General features: G+C 40.2%; 1 protein-coding gene across 2 annotated transcripts in view; it reads right to left on the reverse strand.

Annotated features, from left to right (window-relative positions):
• The window catches only part of cacna2d2a (calcium channel, voltage-dependent, alpha 2/delta subunit 2a), a 171,639-nt gene that overhangs the window by 116,942 nt on the left and 30,687 nt on the right, over nucleotides 1–24,010 (reverse strand). For both annotated transcript variants that reach the window (XM_063473890.1, XM_063473889.1), the window contains exon 3: nucleotides 5,686–5,802. In XM_063473890.1, coding sequence (XP_063329960.1) covers nucleotides 5,686–5,802 — 117 coding nt within the window. The remainder of the gene's footprint in view (nucleotides 1–5,685; nucleotides 5,803–24,010) is intronic.

Raw genomic sequence — 24,010 nt, forward strand, 5'->3', positions numbered from 1 at the left:
AATAAAAATAAATAAACAAATAAATGAATCCAGATTCATTTACACAGATGCTCTCCCTGGTACAAAGAGTTAACTTTGGATCATGTACTGGGGTATGAATAAAATGCAAAAGAGGCCCAGATGATACTGATTTTATATCAAGATTGAAAGGGTAAAAAAAATCTATGTCACGTTGCAGAAGAGTTTCATTGTTTGGGTTCTGATGGCTGAAGCTTCAACCTCAAAGAGTGCTCGGCTGGCCAGCGTGTCAATCGTACTCCCCACTTAATTGAAATCTCCATTTATAATCTATGAACAAGGCTTTAGTGGAGAATTACTGTAAATCGTGGTCCACATTTCACATTCGATGCGTGCGATACTCGTGAATTAGAATAACGGAAGATCGACTCTTCCTCAGGTGAATGAGAATGTCTGAGCGGGACGTGATCAGACGGCCAATAAGAAGAGTTCGTCAAAAATTACACCACGAGGAATATTAAAGGAGGCTCGCAGTGCATACACCCCTCATTACAAAGACGAGTGCACATTTGAGAGTTCACTGGTGCAAATAAAAAGGCACTGTTCTACAGAAATGTGGAAAATAGTGATATGTCAAATGAGTCATCCTTCAACATATTCTTGACAAGTGGGTTGGTGCATGTGTGTATTTACTGAAACAACAGTACAGGCTTGAACTATTGACCCTCACGGTGAGAGAATCCAGCAGCACTGTTATACTGATAGGGTTATTTAGTTGGCACACTTCTGGCCCACTTGATCATTTATCAAGAATCAATGCAAGGTTGCTAAGAATTGATGACCTTTGTCCCTTGATGAAGCATTTGTATCCTAAAGGGAGTGATCTCGCCTGAGATTACCGTTTCACTGACTGACGTGGATCTTGTGGTCACTAAATTTTTGGTGTTTCACTCCTGTAGAAATCCAGAGACTTGGAGAATTATTGCAAAGGTATTGAAGCTGTTCTGGAGCGTGGAGCATGGAGACAAAACAGCCTAACACGCTTTATTTTGGGGGTATTTTTATTTCGTATACTTGTTGTTTTAAAGCACTTTATAAATAAAGTTTGTATTTTTCTATTAATGTGTCATTTGCCTTACTTTATTCTACAAATACAACATTAAGTAAATGTGCTTGTATCATCAGTTTATTATTGGAGAATTCATCTCCCATGTACCTCATGTTAAGTAAGTAAACTGCACACTTACCCACAGAGAACTTTTCACAGTTTGTGCTCGGCATATAGACTAGATGACGCTACAGGTTGTGTCACTAATTGGAAATAGCTAAATGGAAGTCTGTCAAGTGAAAACTGTTTTGATTTTCTCTGTAATGAAAAGAAAATTCTTGGAAATTATGCGGCTAGTACTCAGAAATTACCAGCGCATAAAATAAAGTGTTTCCAAAGTCTTCTAACATACATTAGTTTCATATGAGTACAAGTGAACAAGGACATCTTTTCATATCTTCGAATGCGCATTAAGCAAAAAGTTGGAGCTCACATAAAACAGGAAAAAGTCCAAACACAAATACTTGTACCCCTCAAATAAAAAATAACTGTCTAGATGTCAGGTTCAAGACAAAAAGCCACTGAAATAAGCATTTAAAAAAAAAAAAAAAAAAAAAACATCAGAGAGAGAAAACTCTTGTATCAAATTTCAACGTACCTCGTGCACAAAAAAAGACAGCTTTATATAAAAATGTCCACCGGCAACATGCGAGCCTTTCAGCTAGCTGAAGGTTTTTGCCACATTTTAATTTTGGCACCGACCGTAGAATCAGATCTTTGTTTGAGGAGATGGCTGAAGCCAGAGGCAAGAGAGGGAGAGCAGACAGATACATTCAAAGGAGGAGATTAAGACAAGGGAAGGAAAAGAATAAACACGGAGAGGCTTTTGACAAAAAAGTAAGTCAGCTTATATCGTTTCCATTTTTAGAATGGGGTAGACTGAGTACAGTGCACTTTAAATAATACATATTTAAATACCTATTTTGACAGTAGCTGTATGAACGCAGGCATACATCACTCTACTAAACATTAAAGTTAAAAAGTTGAAGACCAAAAACATTCCATCTGCCATAAATTTCAAGCATACATTCATCCGACGCTTTATTTTATACACTTCAAACGCCTTATTGCCAATTAACCTTACAGGCATGTGTCAATGGCCTGTGGGAGGAAACCCACACACGCACAGGGAGAACGTATAGACAGGAAAAGCGCCAGCTGAGCAGGAGATTCGAACCAGGAACCGTCTTTCTGTGAAATGACAGTGCTAAACACTGCATCACCATGTTACCCAATTTACTTGTATGAGTGTAAAGAAAGTAAGAATTAAAAAACAAAACAAATAAAAACTCAGTAGACTGATTTATTTTGCTTCACACCTTTACAACTATACAACCGGAGCACTTAAATGAATAAATGTGCTGCTAATTTAGGAATTTAGGCCGAATCAAGTCAATGCTGAGCAGTGAGAAAGGCTTCGCTCTCCTTTATATATCAGTAACCAGTGTTTAGAGTCAATGTGCATTTTCTCATTAGTAATATAAACATGAATTACAACGAAGCACCCGAAGCATTATTTAAATAGGTTGCAGGAGAATAATTTCTTCGTGCATGCACACAAACACACACGTGCGCGCACACACACACACACATTTCCTCATTTTTTAAATGTGTGGCAGGGAATATTTGGAACTAAATAACCATTACAGGGGGTAGAAACAGGCTGGAATATAAAACGCTGTCAACGGCGCGCTGAGCGGAGTTTGAGACCTTCTTATCTACAGACTGCATTAAGACATGGCTTTCACTTTCCTCCCTGTATGAATAATAAGTCCACATGAATTTATTTGCCTACAGTCTTGAATTTTCAGTTTTAGTGAAAAAAAATAATAAAGAAATCATAACCTGCCTAAATGAAACATATTAGCTTGTTGCATACTTTGTGTTAACATTTATGTTTTATAATGCCATAATCACTCCATTTCTTCGTTCCCTTTAATCATCCGACTCCCTTTTATTCCCGTCCACCTGCTTTCTTCTTCCGATTATTTTTTTTTTTTTTTTGCACACTCTTTCTCTCCCTTCCTACCCCTCCTGCTCCCTCTTTCCTTCCCTCTCGCTGGCTGCTCATTTTCAAATCTATGAATTTCTGAACATCATTTTCTTGATTTTTCCACGCCTCAGGGAGACATTCTCATTCCAGACCTTCTCTTTTTTCACCTCATTTCCTCCCTCCTGAGTCTGAATCTCCCAGACAGGATGTGAGGTGACAGTGTGGCCTGTGGAAGTTAGGGCGGGGGTGTGGGGCTTCAGTGTGTGTGTCCGTACATGTGCGTGGATGTGTGTGTGTTGAGGAAGGTGGAAGGGGTTAAGGTGGGGGTATAGTAAAAAAAAAAAAAAAGATGAAGAGGGTTTTTGCCGTTCCAAATTCAATCCTGGACATGACCACAGGAGACCTACAGTAACGTTTTCTTCGCTTTAAGGATCCAAGCTGCAGAATTAACCGTGCCTTTGAGAAACTTTTGCTCCTTAGCATGAATGTGCCTCACTTCCCACAAGACCTCATGCTCTTAAAAGATATACACTTCTGCTCCTTCAGAGGACTTCATAAATATCACTGCTTTGGCCTTGAGTGACCATATTTGGGCAGAGACAGAGGGAAGGAAAGCAGACAGTCCCTCGGTCACCTCCATCTTTAAATGATGTGCCATATGGACTAAAGTCAAAGTATATCTTGTACATACCCACACACAGTGTGCTCCATCTAAAGCAAGGTTTGGAGAACTACAGTAAAGTGCAAAATTCTATAGTAATATAGAATTAAGGTGCAGCAATTTATTGAAACGTGCAAGTATAACAGAAATACAACATATAAAGCAAAAACAGTGTTTGTACCACTCTACGTGTGATGAGCCTCAAGTCAACATTTAGCTCCGACTACTTTTCAACACAGCCTGAACTCTTTTAGGCAGCTTTCTTGTAATTACTTTAAGTGCTCTATAGGGATTGCTCTCCAGGCTTTTCTGAAGGACATTTAAAGCTCTTCTTTGGTTTTTAGCTGCTTTTTGTTCTGTTCTCTGTCAAGATGATCCCATACTGCTTCAATAATGTTGAGGTCTCAGCTCTGGGGAGGCCAATCCATGACTGATAGCGTTCCATTGTGTGCTTTTCTATACAGCTATGTTTTTACTGCACTGACAGTGTGTCTGGATCATTGTCACTGTCTATTGTAACTCTATCCTGACCTCTTTGCATACTGATGACAATTTGAATAAAAATTTTCAAATACTGATTCATCATTTTAGATTAATACCTCTTTAATAATCATCTTCTTGATGTAATAAGATTATTTTATGTCTGTCAAACTATGTTAATGTTTGGCTTTTTTTTTTTATTGCAACAGGGTAACAAAGTACCTTCAGATACAATTTGCTAAGATGTCTGTTATTGGGTTCATGTGTGTTTTATGATTCATAGGCCAGTGTTAAGTGGCCCTAACAAACAAAAACCCTTCCTCAGAAAATAGTCATGTACAAGGACTGAACAGAAAGTGAGTGAAAAAGCAGCCAATGTGCAAAGAAAACCTTTGAATGACCTTCAGGGAACCTGAGGAACTATCGCTCAATAGTTCTATTGCATTTAATTAAGTGCGAGAAAGTCTGGCTCCTTTAAACCAAACTAAATAGGAACGAGCGGTGACAACTTTTTCACAATTTTTCAACATACTTCTGCTCAGCAAAACAAAATACTAAACAGGAGGCATTAGATTGGACTAATTCTGAAATGGTGGATTTTACAAACGGTCTTTTACTTTATCTCTGTCTATTTAAATTTAAAAAATTAACCGTCTGCACTTTTCTCATTTACCTACTTGCCACTCATCTTCCTGGCGTTTATTCCCCAACCACCCCCTTCTCCTCTGGGTTAGAGGTTTCCCACTGGGAGAGTGAAACAAATTTTTAACTAATCACAGCACTGCCTGAGCATAACAGTGGTAATAATTACATCCTAAAATGCGGGACATTGAAATGATAACCTTCTCACACACCATACAAACTATATTTCAGAATATACGCCTTCAACATTTAACAGAAAAATAAAACCCCTCAAAACTAATTTGAAAAACAAAGCATGAATACGGTTATCTCAGTTGTCGACAAAATATAATTAGCTCAAATTGTATTTTAACTGTAAAGAAAAACTATGCAGCTTTTTATAAGAATTGATTTTTTTCCAACAAATTTAAAGAAAATCCGTTGTTTTCAAATACGTAGGAGGACAGATTAACTGCAACATAAAAACAATGCATCATTTATAATGTGCAGGAAACTGTTCAATTATGGATGATTGACCAAAATGTTTCTGTCAAGTATTTAGCATTTGTAGTCACAGCCAAAAAAAGACATCGTTATTGTAATGCGTGCCTAAAACTCCTTAGATCCATCACAGCTAACTCTGATTTACTAAAGCAGGAGATTCTTCAAGCAAGTCTTAACTAATTAAATTAAGCTTTCAGAGTGCTGGCACTGAAAAATAAAGTGGATGCATTTGTATGCACAGAAGGTTCACCTTTCAGAAGAATCTAAAACACTCACCATGTATGTGTGCACCTGTGCAGTGGGGCATAGCATGTGTTTGTGCACAGGTGTTTTAATATATGTGGAGCATCATCCTCTTACCTCCAGGGCTTTTCTCTTGCTGTTGAGCAGCTTGGAGATGTCCCGTGCCACCCTCTCCACCAAATCCCTGGGGTTGTTTCGCTTGATTTCAAACTGGCTCTTCTTCTCATTATAAATCTGCAAAAAGAAAACACGGGGAATCAAAGGTCGGGTTATTGGAGACATTTGTTTAATTAAGAGTATCACAGAGGAGCAGGTTGCCCTATTCACAATGTAGCACGGAGAATGGTAAACATTTACTATGGAGCAGGCAGTAAGAAACCTACCATTACGCCAGTAAGCCTTGGCACTGTAGCAGAATTAAACACAGAACAGAGCCTTAATGGCAAAGCACTTAGCTAGCTGCATCTGGCAGTTAGGCTCAAATTAAATAAACACAAACTCCAGCGGATTCTCACCACTGGGTGAGCACCTTGTATTTCGACTGTGTTAACCCTTTTGGCCTCTAACTCTGAGACAAGCAGAGGTATTCACAACTAGCTGACCAAATATCTGCAGTTCAATCCATTGTGTTAGCTACAGATTAACTTTAATCAATCTAGATGCATAATTTATGCTCACTAGAAGATTATGTGAAAAAGGGAATTGTACTTATACTAAATCAGCAATTAGCAATCAATCAATAACACTTAAAACAGCGACAGACATTGAAAAACACATAGAAAATCAGCTTCGGATGCCACCAGGGAATGGGATGTTTGATAAGGACGGATATCCCGAGGTAGAACTGTGCATACTTGGACCGCTTACAGGGGACGGTGCTACAGAGATTAGTCTGCTCCCCTGGAAGAATTGTGAAGGCTGACTCAGCAGCCAGAGCTCTCTATAGGATCTGTAGACTACAACAGAGCACCACCCGAGGGATTACCACTTATCCTGCTGCCCTAAGACACCACAAGACCCATTTTCACTCCATAAAACCATTTTGTATAGTTCTTTTGAAGGAAGCCCAAAAAGAAGCCTGTTGTTGTTGTTGTTGAATATGTTAAAGCAATTAGAGTCACGTCAGCCTGAAATGCTGCATTTGCAGGGTGTTTAGCTGGCCTCACTGGTACTACTGACTTCCTCAATCAGTCAATCACATACTGAAGCTAAGAATCGGTAATAATTTAGTTTATACTAAACTCTTCATAAATAAGATATATCACAGTGCATGCAAATCAATTATAAAAAGAAGGTGCGTGTTAAGCTCGACAATACAGAAAAGGGGATCTGACGCAGCATGAACACAAGCTGTCATAACTAATTCAGGAGATGCTAAGATGTCTAAAATTAATTTGAAAATTTCCAAATCTTCTTAAAAACAGCAGTCAGCAGGGTGCAGCATTGGGCTCGAGTAGCTGCTTCTTAAATAGTCATCATCTTGTTTTTAGAGGTTGATTTTAGGATCCTGTTGTTTTTTCAGCAAGGCCTCAGACTGGTTTAAAATCAAACGTGGCAGACCATAAAGTCAAGGTTAACGCAACCCCCACCAGATCATCTGATCTCAGTGATCTGTCAGCCCACATCAGCAGATGACTGAACTGAAGCCTTTCTATATTTCTATTTGACAAATCTCAAATATGTCCTATTTAAGCTGCCCACAGTTACTGAACATCTACAAACTGCTTCAAAACCCACCATCAGCCCGCTCCTCTTTTCTATGCTGTGTCTGACAGGCTGTCCTTCATGCCTCCTCTGTACTGAGTGGTTCCTGCTCTGGCTGCTGCTACTCTGCCTGCTTCCGGTTATGAAGGGCAGAGAGATGTGCTCTTCCAGAACAGAGGCCTCTAAATTGCTGCTAATGGAAATACCAATTTTCTTTTGACTAAAGTGCTCCTAAATGAACAGTAGCACTTTTTTTAATGCATATTTTTTTGTACACCAGTCAACCACAAATGCTGACTATTACAGACTTTCCAGGGTTGGTTGTATACTTTAGAACTGAGAAAAATCTATTAAAATATCTGGAATAACAGATGCAAGAATTTATGCACATAAACAAAACTAATGTTGTTTGCTCAAAGGTTAAAACTGAACGTTTACAAACCAAACACATATTTATTCAAGAATTGATGAACTTCCGATTTCTTGCTTGAAATTAAACAAAAAATCCATTTCTGTTGGATTGATGTGCTGCTGTGGACAATTAGGAAAGGAAATCACAGCTATCCATTTGATCCATCTCTGTCAAGCTGAAAGCTGGGCAAGCAGCCAGATGCAGTCTCCCTCCACTGGCCCACTGAACATGCAAGCGTTGCCTGAGAAGCTAAAACCATGCCAGCCGAGCACTCTGTTGAGATTGCCTGATGTTTATGTTGGCCGCCCTCTCAAGGACCAGGGATCTTGCTTAGTTTCAAACAACACAAAGTGAAATGTGAAGGTGAAATCTTCTTTTGGCACACCACAGAGTCACTCACTGTTCAAGATTATTGTGATGCATTGCCCACAATAATAGTTTGACCACGATACAGCAATTTCGTGATACTAAAAACACTGCAAGATAGCTATACGTAAGGTGTCACCATATCTAAACCTGGAGGAGAAAAACCTCCCTATCCAGGTCTCTGTCACAGGTGCAGCAGTGTGATGCTATATTTGTGGTCTATCGGTTGTGTCTGATTTGAAGGTATTTTGCCACAGAGAGACAATAGGGAGGACTTTTCATCCTATGCATATATTCTTGTGTGCAGTCCTCCAGAAACCCAACAGCCCACACATTTGACCTACAAACAGCGTCTTCAAACATGGGTGACACTGTGCATTGGTCAAATGCTGATTGGTTGAAAGGTGAGCCGGAACAAAAAAAGGAGCAGTATTCAGAGTGAAGCGTGAAAAAACATCAAGAATTTAAAAAAAATACAGCATAAGAAGCACAAACAACGGCTGCAGGTGACATGTTTTTGATGTTTTTAATATTTGGTTTTGCTTCAGCTCAGCTTGGTATAACGGCGCTCTTCTACGGTGGCCCTGAGAGGTCAAATGGACTGCTCCTTAACACCAACAAACAGGAAAAACCCTGCAAAAGCACACAAAACAAAACAAAACGGAAGTGTTTCTGGGAACATAATAATGTGGCGGACCAGCTGTGGAAGTGACAGAAACCGGAACATGAGGGTTCATCAGTGTTGTCAGGGATTACATGATGAAGGTATTATGTGTTGTAATCGCATGATTCATATAATTTGCAGCTGCAGTCCGTTTGACCTCTTGGAGCTACCGTACTCTTCTCTACGTCGGCAAGGACCAAGAACAGAACGAGCAAGAGTGTCCCACAGATGGGTTGTTTGTGACACTGCCCCCTGGTGACAGTAAACAGCTACAACATGTAGACAACAGTCATTAGCAGAGATGCTTAGACATCACTTTTCTCCCCAGTCACCTCTTCCAGCTCTTCGGAGGGACGCCGAGTAGCTTCCAAGCCAGCAGAGAGTCTTAATCTTTCCAGCGTGTCCAGGGTTTGCCCTGGGTTGGACATGCCAGAAACACCTCACTTGGGAGGCATCCTCAAAACACCTCCGCTGGCTCCTTTCAATGTCGAGGAATACCGAGCTCCACAGCCCAGAGACCGTTTGGAGGAAACCCATTTGGTGACATAAAAAAAATGTCAATTCAATTAGTTGTTTAAGTTGTCTGACATTTTATCCTTATGAGTTTTCTTCTTCTCTGGTTAACTTATATTGACGATCCCCTCATTCGTTTGATGAGGACCACAAGAAAGAGTCATGAATTGGTGAGTCTGGTGAGTTAAGCTGCCGTGGGAATCTATTTTGAAGAACTTGTTAAGAAATAACAGCATCGGGCACCAGATTTTGATACCATATTGAAAAAGGAAGCTTGGAAAATATCGCCAAACCATTATTTTGTCCCACTCTGAATTCACACACACAGATAAATTACTCATTACCCCTGCTTCAGACCTTTTTTTTCCCAAGGTGCAAGAAGCCGTTAATGGAATCTTATTAAACCATAAAACAAGAGCGAATTTTTTTCCGCTCCATTGACAGACTACAAACCCCTGACTCTTTTAAGTGATGCATTTTTCTAGTCAATTTTAAAACCATGTCAAATTTGTTTTTAAATCAATATTCATTCCCTTAATGTTTGGTAGTACTTTCTGGGTCTGCCTCACCCTGGAAGATTCATGGCAGTCTCGGGGACATTACATACAGGTCTTTCTCTATCCTGATCCTTTAAACAAAACAGAAAGAGAGAGATCGATAAAAATTCATAATGCTTAATGTACAAATTCCAAATCACTTTATCCGCCACAACTTATAGTGAGGTCAGTGTTTTTATCGTTCCTCGTTTGTGAATCCCCTTTATCAAAATATAGCTTTGGGGAGGATTTTTACAGGCAAGAGACACTGCTCTAATGCAACTGCCATCATTTAGGGAATTAAAAATCATTCAAATGGACTGCATAATTGTGCAGTGTCTGCTGCTATACTACTATACTCATCAAACAAACATGTCGGAAAATGCACTCCTTAATTACCTCCTCAAACCGCAGAGTCGGCTAACCATTAAGAAATTAAGTCAACTACTGTCATTGGTCCAAAATATATGAAAATTGGCTTGTGCAGCAAACATTAGGTTGGTACGTGCAGGTCTAAAATAAAAGCAGAACACCTATTAAAATCTCAAACTACATGGATACTGTTGCCCATAATACACGCTGCTGTTTGCCAAGGAAAAACACCACACAGGCTTACTGTGTACTGCACTGCATATTACCATGATCCCTCTAAATTACTTTGTGGTGAAATTTGATCTACTTCACTAAACATTCCCCATAGCTCTGCTGTCTAAATGCATAATAAATTCTATTTTAATAATTAATTATATGTTAAATACATTGAAATTATAAGTTTTTTCCAGCTATTCAAGTTTGTCTGGTTAATGGTAATTATAATTTCATCCATTTGCCCCTTCAAGACCATATTTACATAAGTCTACAGATTAGATGTCAGTTAAATATACCTGTGCCGGCAAGTGCTCTTTCAGTTTAAATGAGCATGACACCGCTGCACTGTATCCACCTACACATCATGTCTCCTTCTCCGGTGACCTATGCCTATTTTTTTTAATCATGCCCTGCTGTCACATAAGCCCTGCTGGTATCAGTTTCTCTCTACTTTTTATTATGTTTACCTGATGAAAGGCAAACTTATCTCCATCATCGCTGTATATACACTCATAAAAAAACCACAACAAATAAACGCAGATAGTACTGTAGGGTACTCATCTATCTGACAGGTTGGCCATTACAATCTCCTTCAACAAGCAGATGAGGTTTCTGTTTACTCCGGGAGAGGATTGAGCAGCGCTGTCAGCTAGACTAAGCTCTGGCCGGCCAATGAGAATTGTGCTGGAGGAGTATTGGGTGTAGACTGACAGCGCATGGTAATGCTGGCATGAAGGGCCTGAGGAGCTTTAAATACCCTTTACCTAGAGGTTGGAGATGAGTGACCATCATCGCTGAAGGGCCATAAGTACATCAGCCTGTGTGAAATTATATTTGAGGGCTTTAGAGCTTGACTCACTCAGGTAATGGGGCAGCTACCGGAGAAAAAAACACACAAACGCAATCGCTGGCAACTCTACTGAAAATCATATGCAGTGTTTCAGCTGAGGCAAACCACTTCAGGCACTCTGCGCTTGTAAAAATAAATAACAGCAGAAATATTAGAGGTCTGTTCACTTACTGAGTTTCTGTGCATCTATAATCCAACTATAGCTATGAAATCCAACTAAGCCTACCAATATGAGTAGTGAATTTAACTGTACTCGATGCACATAATTGGATTTTTGAATATGTTTTGTCTAGTTTAATATAAAATAAATACAAAATAAGTACTTTATTCAGATATAATCAATTAAGTGAAAGAATACTGAACACAAAATGGGATTTAAAAGTAAAAGTATTCTGGTTAGCATTAATAATGGGTTTCACCTGCTTTAGTTATTATTCTTGGAGGTACGACTAATGGCTGGACTTTCAGGTGAAATAGCAGAAGCAGCAATTCCAGTGACTTCAACTTTTCAGTAAAGCGCCTGGGAAGAAGACCTGGAGGACTATTTAAAGATGCTGGTCAACACTCTCCACTTCAAATACTGCAGTAAAGCCTGTCCATGTTTTCATCTATTTCTATTTTTACACAGTAGCTCTTGCAGTACTTAGACCACTAAATACTAAAACTAAACTAAAACTAAAAGTCCCCCCTGGAGCTCCAGTTTGGCATATTTACATATATCATGTGGAGAATCCCTTCCCTTCCACTGCTATCAGGATTAATGTGCATAAAAATACAAATTGTTATATAAACTGATTTAAATGGGACAATAATGTGAACATTTGGAAAACATAAGAACAAACTAAGAATCCTTCAGTGCAAATGGAAAGGTGAGCGCTACATAGCTGCGTAAGGCTGACTCATTGTTTTCATGGTCACTGTAGTCAGTCTTTTAAGGCAGTAGAATTTTGGTTCAGATGACACTATACCTGAATGCATGCTTACCTGACTGCATTGTCAACTGCCCATAATAAAATACACTTTGCCATATTACATCATCTGCAGTAATACTGGTATAAATTCTTACGTGATCTAAAACTGTCATATCCCAATATCATTGGTGTAGTTTATGGTCCCTCATCCTTGTCTGGGGCATGTTTGAGAGCAAGAGACATCTGTCACCTCCCGTGATGACTTAGTATCTAAAAAGGGAGCTCCTTCAACTTCTAAAAAAACTACAGTGCTATGCAAAATATACAAGAAAACTGTTCCCGCTAAAGGTGGAAACGGTAAACTTGTTTCACCACTGGAGACAAAAGCACACCTTTGAGCACAACCTGACTATGAAGTAGGAGATATGAGCAGCTGGTGATGTAAAGTAAACAAAAGACTCCACCGAGCATCGCTGGAGCACTCACTAGTTGCACTCCATTTGACAGAAACAGCATCAGTGGATAGAAATTACTGATGTGCTTACACGGTGAAAAAGCAGCTGCTTACAGTTCCAAAATATTTTTCAGTTTTACTATTTGACAATATTGTGCAGCTTACGATGAGATCTAAGGTGAAGTTACTTTAACTACTGTTATATTAAAGTATTAAGCAGTTATTTTATATTTTTACTTAATGTTTCCAGAGAAAACACTACTTGGTATACTACTTACATCTGACTTACGCTGTGTCACTACTACTGCACCATACTGCTGCTGGCACCTTGTTTCAATAGATTCATACTTCAAATTAGCAAAAGTGTCATCCATGGAAGCGGCTCACTGGGAATCAAGGATGACTTATAAATGCCTGCAAGATGCAATCGTCAATAAAATATTGTTCAGTATTTATTTTTTCTAGATTATTCAAAATATCGTTATGGCAAATTTTCCTAGAATATTGTGATAATACAATTTTGAGGCTATATCGCCCTACCCTGTTCAGCGGTTCCAATCTGCGGTTGCAAAACAGTTCGAAACCAGCAATAGATTTATTAGAGGAATCTACATTTTTACCTTCTTGCAGGTACCTGCAGGATCAAAGCAATCTTTATGTAAACCAACCCCAGGGGTCTCCAGTTCAAGTGATGTTGAATCCCAGGGCTAAAACCCAGGGCTGGTGATGTGGAGTAGGACTCTTTCAATCCAATATATTGTAGAGTACAACTCAAGTTAAAAAAATTGCATTCAGGAAGAGTACTTAAGCTTATTTATTTCCCCCTACTATAGGGCAGCTTCTGCAGTTCACATCACCACAATATAAAGGCAACAAATACAAATCATTTTATGCATTTATAGACTTGAAAGTAGGCCGATGATTGATGTCCCCCCCCCACTGAAAGATTAGAGGCATGGTTAAGTCCCATTTATAATACACAGACATGACAGCTCTGAGCAGCATTTTACAGTATAAAAATTACAATCAAAACAGACAAAATGTGGATGTGACTGTTAAGCGGTGCCCGTCCTTTTTTTGTAAAGAGGAATGATAATTCACGTACTGGAAAATGTGGAGCAAATTAGCAGTGTTAATCAGTTATGCTGTTGGCTGGAAGCTGTGACGCTTAGACAGCTTTCTGTGCAGGCCTGTCATTCTCACAGGAAAAGAGGAGAGGTGGCTCTCCAGAGCGCCTCTGACGGCCAGTCAAACCTTCTGCCGCTAACGCTCACACAGGATACGACAGTATCTCTGCCAATCGCCACCAATATGCTTTCACTGGCAGTCGGGACATTCAAGTTCTGAAAAATCGCACACACAGCGAGAGATACAAATGTGCTTGTCCACAAACTCACACCCTCTGTGCAGCGTCACACATACTCACATTCTCATCATTAGCCATGATGACTGGTTTCAATGTGCCAAGCCCTAAGTGTCACTGTAAACACGCAGATGGAAAGACAGAGGGTGACAAGACTTCAAAAAAAAAAAAAAAAGACCGTTAAAAAGTGGTATGCAGATTCAGCTGGCTTCAAATTTTCATCAAAGAAGTCCACCGCTCTGCAAGTCAATTTCCATACTATTTTTTTTTAAATTGTTAATGCTGCATAACATTTCAGTACCGACTCATGTTATCACACAAACCTTGAATATTTCAAAATGTTCCTCCTGTCATCAACAGAGCAGAGGAAAGGCAAAACAGTGAAAATGATAAAAAATGAAAACCATTTCTCTCTGCCTCTGACACTTTTTATAAAGACTTGTTTGTTGACTTTTTTTTTGCTATGTTCGCCGGTAGCACTGATGTTCCTCGGCAGTGCTGATGTTATTGTGCCTTCGCCTGTGTCTAAAGGAGAGGACTGCTTATCTCTCTGTGAAGTCAGCCACAATAGGCCACGTCTGGCTGCAGCGACGCAGAAGTTGACAGAGACTGATGCCACATCATTAAGGAATATTAGTGGGTTCTGTCGAGCAGACCGGGCTTCCAGAGGCCCCAGGAAGAGTTCAATAAGAAAGAACACATAGGGAGCAGCGGGTCCTCAGAGGAGCTCGATAAGACACAACACACCAGAAAGCTCTTACAGTTCAATAGGACTCTGAGAGTCCAGTCAGATGCAGAAAAAAGCAGACCCTAACTATTACTGTTAAGTTAGTAACTCAAGGAGGTTTTCTATCCCTTTGAGACAGAGAAGGAAAAGAAATGGATGAGTGCATCCGCAATGGACAACACGTACCCAATTAATCTGTCACCTGCTTTGATGACATATACTTTACTCCTATGTCCCTCTCTGCTCCTGTATACCAGGGCAGGCACCGCATCACGCAAACAGATCAAAATGTAGCACACCAGGAAGATGGTTCATACATCTGTATGAGCCAAAACCAATACTGAAGCTTTATGTTTTGCTGTTGAATTTTCTTTGAATTTCTGCACTTTTCATTCAGTGAATGCACATTGACGGCCAGATCACAGCTGAGCAGCCATGACCAAACATGGCAGGTCTGTCAGCTTTTGAATTTTTGCTCATAAAGCAGCATAAGGCCGAAAGAAACATTTTTTTTGGTGTAGGGCCGTGCTGATGGATGATGACCTTGGAGACCAGAGATCTGAGTGATTGTCAATAGCTTGAGAATCAAGGCGATTTTAGCTCGCTTTCAGAATAATCCATCAAATCAATATCAGCATTAACAATTCATGTTCGGTTTAATCTGCCTCACTATTGTGTAACGTAAGCATCTTTGCATAAAACTAACACACAAGTTTAGGTCGCACCTTTGCCCCGTTTGAAATCAAGGTGTGTGCCTGCTAATTTGATTTTAAATTTGTGCTTAAGGTAACTGTGTTTGCAGGGATACTATTTCATGTCCCCCTTAGCTTAAAATTAAGGAGACGGCTCTTTCAGGGGCCGCTTCACCCTCTGTGAGCAAAAGACTCACAGCCTATGTGTGGAGGAGTACCACTCTGTACCTGTGTGGGCACAGTGGAGGAGAGACAGACGCCTACTCACATACATCAACATTACATGTCCTCAGGACTATGGACTGGTGCTTTTTTTACTCATTCGAGTGCTTTACACTACGTCCACAGCTACCTTCTTCACACATGTTGATCATATGTTTATTTTATGCACTCAGGCTTAAAAAAACACTAAAGTCATTTCCTCTGGGGCCAAATGATAAGTAGCACTTATATAGCACCATTTGACTCCATTTTGAGCGCTCAAATCAGTTTCTACAACAAGTCTCATCCCCACAGTCACACACACATTCATCGTTGCTTTTCACACACACTCACACACTAATAGGTGCACTGGGAGCAACATGAGGTTCAGTATCATGCCCAAGATCTACTGATCCACCTGTAGACAACCTGCTCTACCACCTGATCCCCAGCCATTCCCAAAATTTAAGCTTATTTAAGGTGGCCTTATGGCCTAAAAATAACAACATCCTCTGGGTTAAAAAATATAGGGACTATCCAGTGCAGTTAAATACCAGTTCCTACGGTACCTGTACGTGGCATGGCTAAACTGCAAATCTGTAAAGACTCCATTAATACTAAATGCTAAGATGCCATTCACTCCATGCTTTACAGGAGAGGCTTTGCTGACCCATCATAATAATGTCCAACCACACTCTGCAGACTACAACATGCATCTGTAGTCAGAGTCAGCACACTGAACTGGCCCCTCTAACATCTACAGCATACGAGAAAAAAGGAACTAAGCAAGAATTGAAAAATATTCCACTTTTCAAAACTACAGCAACTGGCTCTGTGAAAGGTTGTGTATTGTTTTTTTAAAAAAAAAGAGGTAAACATCCCCCCACCCAAATTTGTTTAAAATGTCAGTGTCTTTACCTACAATTACCTCGTAGAGAAGTTTCTCAAAGCAGTGGTGGGGGCGTGCATATGAATGTTTGGTTAATGTTATTCCCCAAATTTAAGTGTACTTGTTTCATTTCAGCTTAGTGAAAGTGTCTGTGTACTGCATTTTGATGTCATTTACGGTCGCACAAGTTCCTCTCCCCTCGCTTTAGATGTGTGTCGGGAAGGGCGGAGCTGAGCAGACGCCACAAAATCTAATAGCTCTCCGACTTCAATCAAACTCAATTTTCATTTTTATAGAAGGCAAAATCAGGGAAGCTGCATAAACTGCTCCTCTGGCTATCCTTGTCAGTGCTGGGAAGGCTGTGTGTGTGTGTGTGTGTGTGTGTGTGTGTGTGTGTGTGTGTGTGTGTGTGTGTGTGTGTGTGTGTGTGTGTGTGTGTGTGTGTGTGTTTGTCCTCCTGCATAAACTGAAAATTGAAAACGAGCCCACATTTTGTTTCAAAACTACAATATAATTTTGTCATTTATTTGTTGTCTTTATACTTTTTTCATTAAAACATTGAAGGCAATGATTTGCAAATCATTGCTTCCTGTTTTTATTTACACTTTACGCATCGTGCCAATTTGGTCGTGAACGGGTTTGCGGGGCTTGTTTAAAAGCGGCTTTAGAAATGTTGGCGAAAAAACAGCTGCTCCACACATGAAATGCTTTCAATGAATGTTAAAATAGTGACAGAGGTGCAAATGAGCCTGGGTCAGCCACAAAGTGTCACAGCCAGATATTGTGGGCATTGAGTATAGGCGGGAAAAAAAGAAAGAAAAATAAACATCTGAGTACAGCCTCAGAGGCAATCCAGGGTGCCAGTCCCAACACAAAGTAAATCAGAGCAGACTCCATCCGGGCACCCATCATCTGAGACTAAGGCTGGGCTAAATATTTACATAAACCCCATGGGGAGAGTTTGAGACCGGAGCAAGAAAGAAACAGAAGGATGAAATCCGGCAGAGGGGGATTGGGGGTAAGGGTGTGTTGGCTTCTGTAACATTATCAGAGGGATTGTCATCCAGTGATACAAACAGGTTTAAACAAAGGGAAACAACATTTGCATGCACACAACCAAAGCCACACACACGTGAACAAACAGCCCACAGAGACAGGACTTTGCATACGCTTAGCCTTGCTTAATCTCCGTGCTGACATAGCCTATTCACCTGCAGGTACAGTCTCATACAAATGTCATCAGACTATTTAAATTCGCCGTCTTTCCCCACATTTTAGTTGTACGCGAAGTGATAACGATCAAATAGAGCTTACTCGTGTCACATTTTACAAGATACGGAGGTCCCCAAAGTGTTTGCACTTGTAGTGATGTAAAAATCTGGGTCATAATTTACTAAACATTATAGCTCAACCATCCCGGAAAAAAACACCCTTTACAAGAAGTGTCACACAACTTAACTAATTCAAAAAAAAAGAAAAAAGAAGATTTAAAAAATGACTCTTTTAAAAAACAATGCATGTCAATACTGTATGTGGGGATGTGAGGGGACGTTCACTATGCTGAACCGCAAATCTGACCAACTGGACAGATGGAGCCCACAGCAATCTTTTAACTGCCAGGTTTTGTATGAATTCATTATTTAGCCCTGTCAACACAACCAAAGGGTCATGCAGAAGTGGTGTGTAATCCCAGAATTGTTCGCTGAAAACCAGCCAGTCGGTTGGCAAATATCGGACTGAGGGATTCATAGTAAGTGACTTGTTGGAGCGGGGAAGGATGAAGGTAAATGTGGGGCAGCCTCACCCCTGCTCCTCTCCTCCCTTCCATCCTGCCTCAGTCAGGGTATTTGTCTTTTAGACAGAGATAAACTGCAGCCTTTTTATTAACTTGCTGATGGTAGGGAATTGTTTTTTCCATCCACTAGGTTTTCTCAAATAGACAGCAGCAAAAATATCCTCCCTATAATTCTTCCATCGCCCATTTCTCTTATTTTCTTGACTTCCTCAGCCCCCTCCCCATCAACACCCCCTATTCAATAGTTTATGCGGCACTAAAACTGCCTGCATATTGTCACAGTAATGTCTCTGTCAGGGCCTGCTGTATATCACACATACAATCATCCAAATTTCATCTCCCATCCCATCGCATTAACTCACAGCAGTAGCAAAATAACATGTGATGAGTGTCAGCCTGTGCGAGAGCATGTGTGAGCATGTACCTTATTGGGTGGCACACGTGCTTCATTTTGTGTGTGACTCAAGATGTTGCGGTATATATATGTTGGTTTAATTAGCGTTTGAGTGGCTGTGTTTTCACTGTGTGTGTGTTTGAGTGGCCACGGCGGTCCTCTTGATGAGGAGACAGAGCCCCAGGGGGCTTCTCTTTCTGTATTGTCTCCACCACTTCCTCCTCATTTGACTAATTACTGCGCAACTTCCACGCCACTGATGAAGCCTGGCAGCTGTCCATCAGTCTGTTAGGTTGACTTGTTTTAAACCATTGATACGAAGGGTTAGCAGGAAAATGTACTTTGACAGGAACTAGACTTCTCTCAGCATGATTTTTAGCACATCCACAAAAACTATAGCAAAGATAGCAGCTTTGGTTCATTATGTTTTTAAATAATCAATGTCCAATTGCATTATTTTTGGTTTGCAGTTCACTGCTCATGCTAATGTTCTTAGGTAATCTGTGACACAAAATATAGGCACCACTGCTTTTACATGCAATCTGTCTGTTTCTGTCTGTTAGCTCATATCTATACAACATCTTTTACACCGAAGCCAAATCTGTCCTACGCTACATAAACTGCTCCTCCGGTCTCTGGCCATCTCTGCCAAGCTTTAGTGTTAGATTTTAACCTGGAGTGACTATCCGTTTCCACCGCACTGGACTATGCGTATTAAAAAGATACTACCTTCCTGGCAGCATTACTGCTCTTGTCAGCTCTTTAAATAAGACGAGTTAACCTAAATCTCCCCTGCTAAGTTCTCCCTTGTAAAACATGAGTAAATATGAGATGAATAATGAGCTAAGAGTAAGCAACTTGCACAGCCAGAGACAGCCAAGCATGGATCAGCTATAATTTGGAGATAAGGCTTCATAGAGGTATTAGAGCAGCAGAGGTCAATGAGGAGCTATTATATAATTCAAATGGCTTAAAAGATGCACAGCAGTGGAATTCAGTACTCATTCTCATAAAATACAGATGATATGTCACACAGAGTAACCTTGCAAAAGAAAAAAAATCTGCATCTTAGAAATGTTTATTACTGAGTCCTTTTTTTATTATGATTTTAGTCTGATTTCAAAATAAATGTTCGTTTTTAAGAGCTTTTCAGAATAGTTGCAAGGATGCAGGGTTCTAAAATCAAGCACATTTATTACTTGCCCTCTTTTATCCTTCAGCAGCTGATGCCTCAGCTGACACATGCATATGCATCTTATGGGGAGAGGTTGCAGCTTTTAAATTGCTACAGTTAATGTACATCTGCAAGCTGCTTTGCAACCCTCCTCTTACACCTGAATTACATTTATGAACCTTTTTTCAAATCAACTTGATTACAACCCAAAATGCATTAGCATGTGGAGCAATTTAGGGTTCTCTGTTTTCCTCGAGAACGCTGAAAGACGTAGGCGGGAGCAGTAAGGAAATTGCACCAGCAGCCTTACAATTAACAGACGACCCAGTTAACCACCTGAAAATACATCTGCCTAATCCTAGCAGCAATCTGGCACATTTCATCTTGCATTTCATCTTGTTTTAAAGCTTTTACCACGAACAAATGGAATTATCCCATCCATCTGTTGTTGTGCTCTGAGAAAAATATATTTTTGGCAAAATCTGAGGATTAATGTTTTATGCAGTGAACTTCTTGATTTAAGCCAGGGGACTCAACATGTTTTTGTCATTGGATGAAAAGAAAATCCTTAATAAGCTTTCAGCATATTGTTGGTTGTCTGAAAGGTAACTGAACCCTCTTTTTACCCTTTTAGCCTTAAAAATCTGGCATAACAATAATTAAAAGAAAATCAAGTTCAGGCCAGGAAATGGGCCAAGCATAGGTCAGACTAAAGCAGATTTATATTACATAAAGAAGAATAAAGAATAAAAATCCACACTGGAATCAAGATGGCTGCGTTTGAAAACCCCTGGTAGCCAAAAATCAGGATTGACTTACTTTCACTGTATATGAGCCACAGCGTAAGCAAGTCCTTACCTGGTGGGAGGAGCTTAAAAGACCTTGCCATTTCTAGATTTCCACCTACTGAAGCTTAAAACACATCTCTTGAAGCTGTCTTTAAATTAGCTACCAAATTTATATCAAATGGTTGGCAAGTTAAGTTTAGCTTTTGACTCTGCAGGCCCGGCGCCTACCTGAGTGACAGCCGCTATGACAGCCATTTTATTCCGGCCAACTTATCTGTCTTACCACAGGCAGAAGAGAGCAGAGAGGGAGAAATCCAAAGACAATTTAAACTCACAGTGCAGATTACATTTCAAACCTCCCAGACTGAATATTTAACCCTCTTGCCTTTCGATAAGTGATAGGGGGATTTTCACTGACTCAGGAACTCAATTTAACCTCCCCTCTGAGAGACATGGCTGCAGAAACGTCCTATAGGCTTGCCCTTGGTGACGGCCAAACCTCTTCCTCCCTCCTTCCTGCTGTGTGACGCTAACAGTGGCTGTCTGCTGGGCCTGATAGAGAGTGGCTCCATGCTAAGTCATTACACACGGAGCACAGCCTAATTACACACAGACGGCCCCCATGTAACCTGCCAACAGGGTTACTGCTCTTAGAAGTGACTGCATTAAGCGTACGGCGACGCAAACCCTCGTGGAGAGATAAGGGACGGCTGGGATGTCTTCGGGTGGAGGTGGGGTTGGGGGCCCTTAACAACCCTCCATATCTAACCCGCAGAGATGTCAGAGTCGCATCCAGCCCTGTTCGCTCCCTCAGCAACTCGCAGCCCTAACAGCCCTAACAGGTTTGCAGTGACACACTAAACTGGACAAGCTCTCAGCGGAAGGCAGATAGTTCTCCATATTGAACATCACAGGGCCACTTTTACAGCATGCCAATTCCTGCCAAACTGGCTGTTTCCATGGAAACGTAGCACTTAATGACCGATAACAGAGAACGACCTGGGAAAAAAGGGAGTTGAGAGCAAGCGAGAAAGAGAAAGCCACTGACAGAGAGAGATGGCGAGAGAAAGACGGAGATCTTGTGGAACAAAAGAAGCAATTTAGTATCGGAGGACAGCGTGAAGCCTGATTATGTCGTCAGTGTAAATGATCATTAATTTCCTTCTGTCCAGCTGGGCCAGATTAATGCCTACCCATTCTGCAGGGTAGAAAGAGAGCCTGGGCTTAACCATTTCATGGGACACCCCTTTTTAAGCGTGGCCTTAAAAAGAGCTGTGGTTTGACCACACCGGCACCTATAACTGGATATACGTAGGTAGTGGATACTGTCACTCTGTCAGTTTGTCTGTTGTTTTGAATTTTTCATTACTCTGGCAATGAAAACCGACCATCACCACAAAGTAAATCCAGAAAATAAATAATAATAATAATAATAATAATAATTAATGAGCTGGAAACTGTTTCGTCAAGTCTGACAAAAATGCAAATATAGCAGTTCCTTGCATTGTCAATTTTGTGAACTCTACTTCAGCTTTAAATATTTATCTTAACCCAAATTCAGTTCTTTATCATTTCCATTCTATTAATCTGCAATGTGCCCGAACCAGCAATTTATCTAAGAGCAGAAAAACAAGATGAGATTCTGCATTTTGCACTACAAATCTGATCCAATCCATAATATTTTTCCATGCTGTTTTGAAGCTGGCCCCTAGTGGTTATTCCCATTAAAACAATGGTTTCAATTTGCTATATTGCAGCATGCATGAGGAATTAGGACCTCCAGTGCATGACTAAGCTGATAACCAGAGAACTTGTATGTTAAATGAACCATTATTATAATATTCTGTGCATTTTTACACTAACTGAAAATATTAGCCTGATTAATTTAGAATATATAAACCTAATCCTACAACTGCCATTAGCTATGAGGCCTGTAGTGATGACCTGTTAGTGTGATATTAATATGTAAATATTTGACACAACACTGACAGGTCAGATGTAAAATCTCACATGTGAGCACCAATCACATCACACTCACACACACACCCCATGCACCTTAATGTCTCTCTGCAGAGCTTAGTCGGTGGTTTCCACATAACTGGATCTGATCCCTCTCAACAGAAGCAGCACACTGTTTAGCTGCTGAAAGCCCACACTTTCACTCCTCTTTGCATGAGCTGATCTGATTATTCATAAAGCAAGCAATTACACATCCATTAAAATTGCAAATACAAAATCCAGGATTGGCAAAAGTTTCACGTGAATTAGGTTCATTTCTGAAAACATCCGCAACCTGTGAGACAAAACGCATTCAAAAATCATTGTTGACTAAAATCCTATTAAAAATTTAGACCCTCAGAACCTGAAGACAAAACTGTGGCCACAAACTAAAAAGGTTTAAACGTCTCCATTCTTGAGTAAGTGTGCCTCCAAAGACACTGCCAATCTCGTATGAACAAACTGTATTATTTCCTCTGTTAAAAGCCAGTAGTCAACTAAAGGCTGGCTCTCCAATAATGGAACAGGGTGTGGTCAAGAGCCTGGTAATGGACCTGTAAGCTGTTTGCCAACCACGATTAAATCATAAAAATAGGTACTAATTGCCTGGCACCAAACCGGTGAAACAGGGATGGTACTAGATTCCTGGTATTATGTAAAGTGTATACTGCATGTAATGTACTGTGCATTTCTACTACCTTAATAATGCATTCAGGAATATGATAACACTGTTTCCAATACTTCTTGTTCTTTCTTTACTTTTAATTCATTTACTCTGATACGCTTTGCTTTTCCCTGTCTTGTATCCCATTAGGCTCTTACTCGCCATCTAATGTTCACAATAAAAGTAGTGAGTAGTGACCACTGAAATACTACAGGCCTTTAATTTGACAGTTACAGGAAGCACTGAGTTTGTACTAACAGCATAACAAACCAACTTTAACAGAGAAAACTAGGGCAGATCCTAAAATAACGCTTTATGAAAAAGATAATCACTCAAGTCCCTGCTACGAAAGAAAAACTACTTAATATCAGCAATTATATACGAGCCTGCTTCAAATACAGGCCCATTACTTTTTCCAGGCAGGGTGACGTTACGTCGTCACGTAAAACATTGTTACTGTGTTTCTTCCAGAGACGGCTGGCAAAGATACAGGTTTCTTAGGTGCTTTCCAAAAAGACAACTGGTTGTAACTGATTACATTATGCAATGTGTGCGTGTGTGTGTACTTTGTTGGTTGTCTACCTGTTTTATGAAGTGTGTAATTGAGCTTTCAGTGTCCTGAATGTAAATGTTTAATAATAGTCTCCTCCTTCCAGCCTTTTCTTCATTCTTTCAGCCAAATGTGATGCTACATTTTACAAAGGCGTCTTTTTTTCACTGACTTTACATTAGTTTGAGTTCTCACTGTGGCTTTACATA

The sequence above is a fragment of the Pelmatolapia mariae genome, linkage group LG5 (genome assembly GCF_036321145.2).
Source record: "Pelmatolapia mariae isolate MD_Pm_ZW linkage group LG5, Pm_UMD_F_2, whole genome shotgun sequence".
NCBI classification, from domain to species: domain Eukaryota; kingdom Metazoa; phylum Chordata; class Actinopteri; order Cichliformes; family Cichlidae; genus Pelmatolapia; species Pelmatolapia mariae.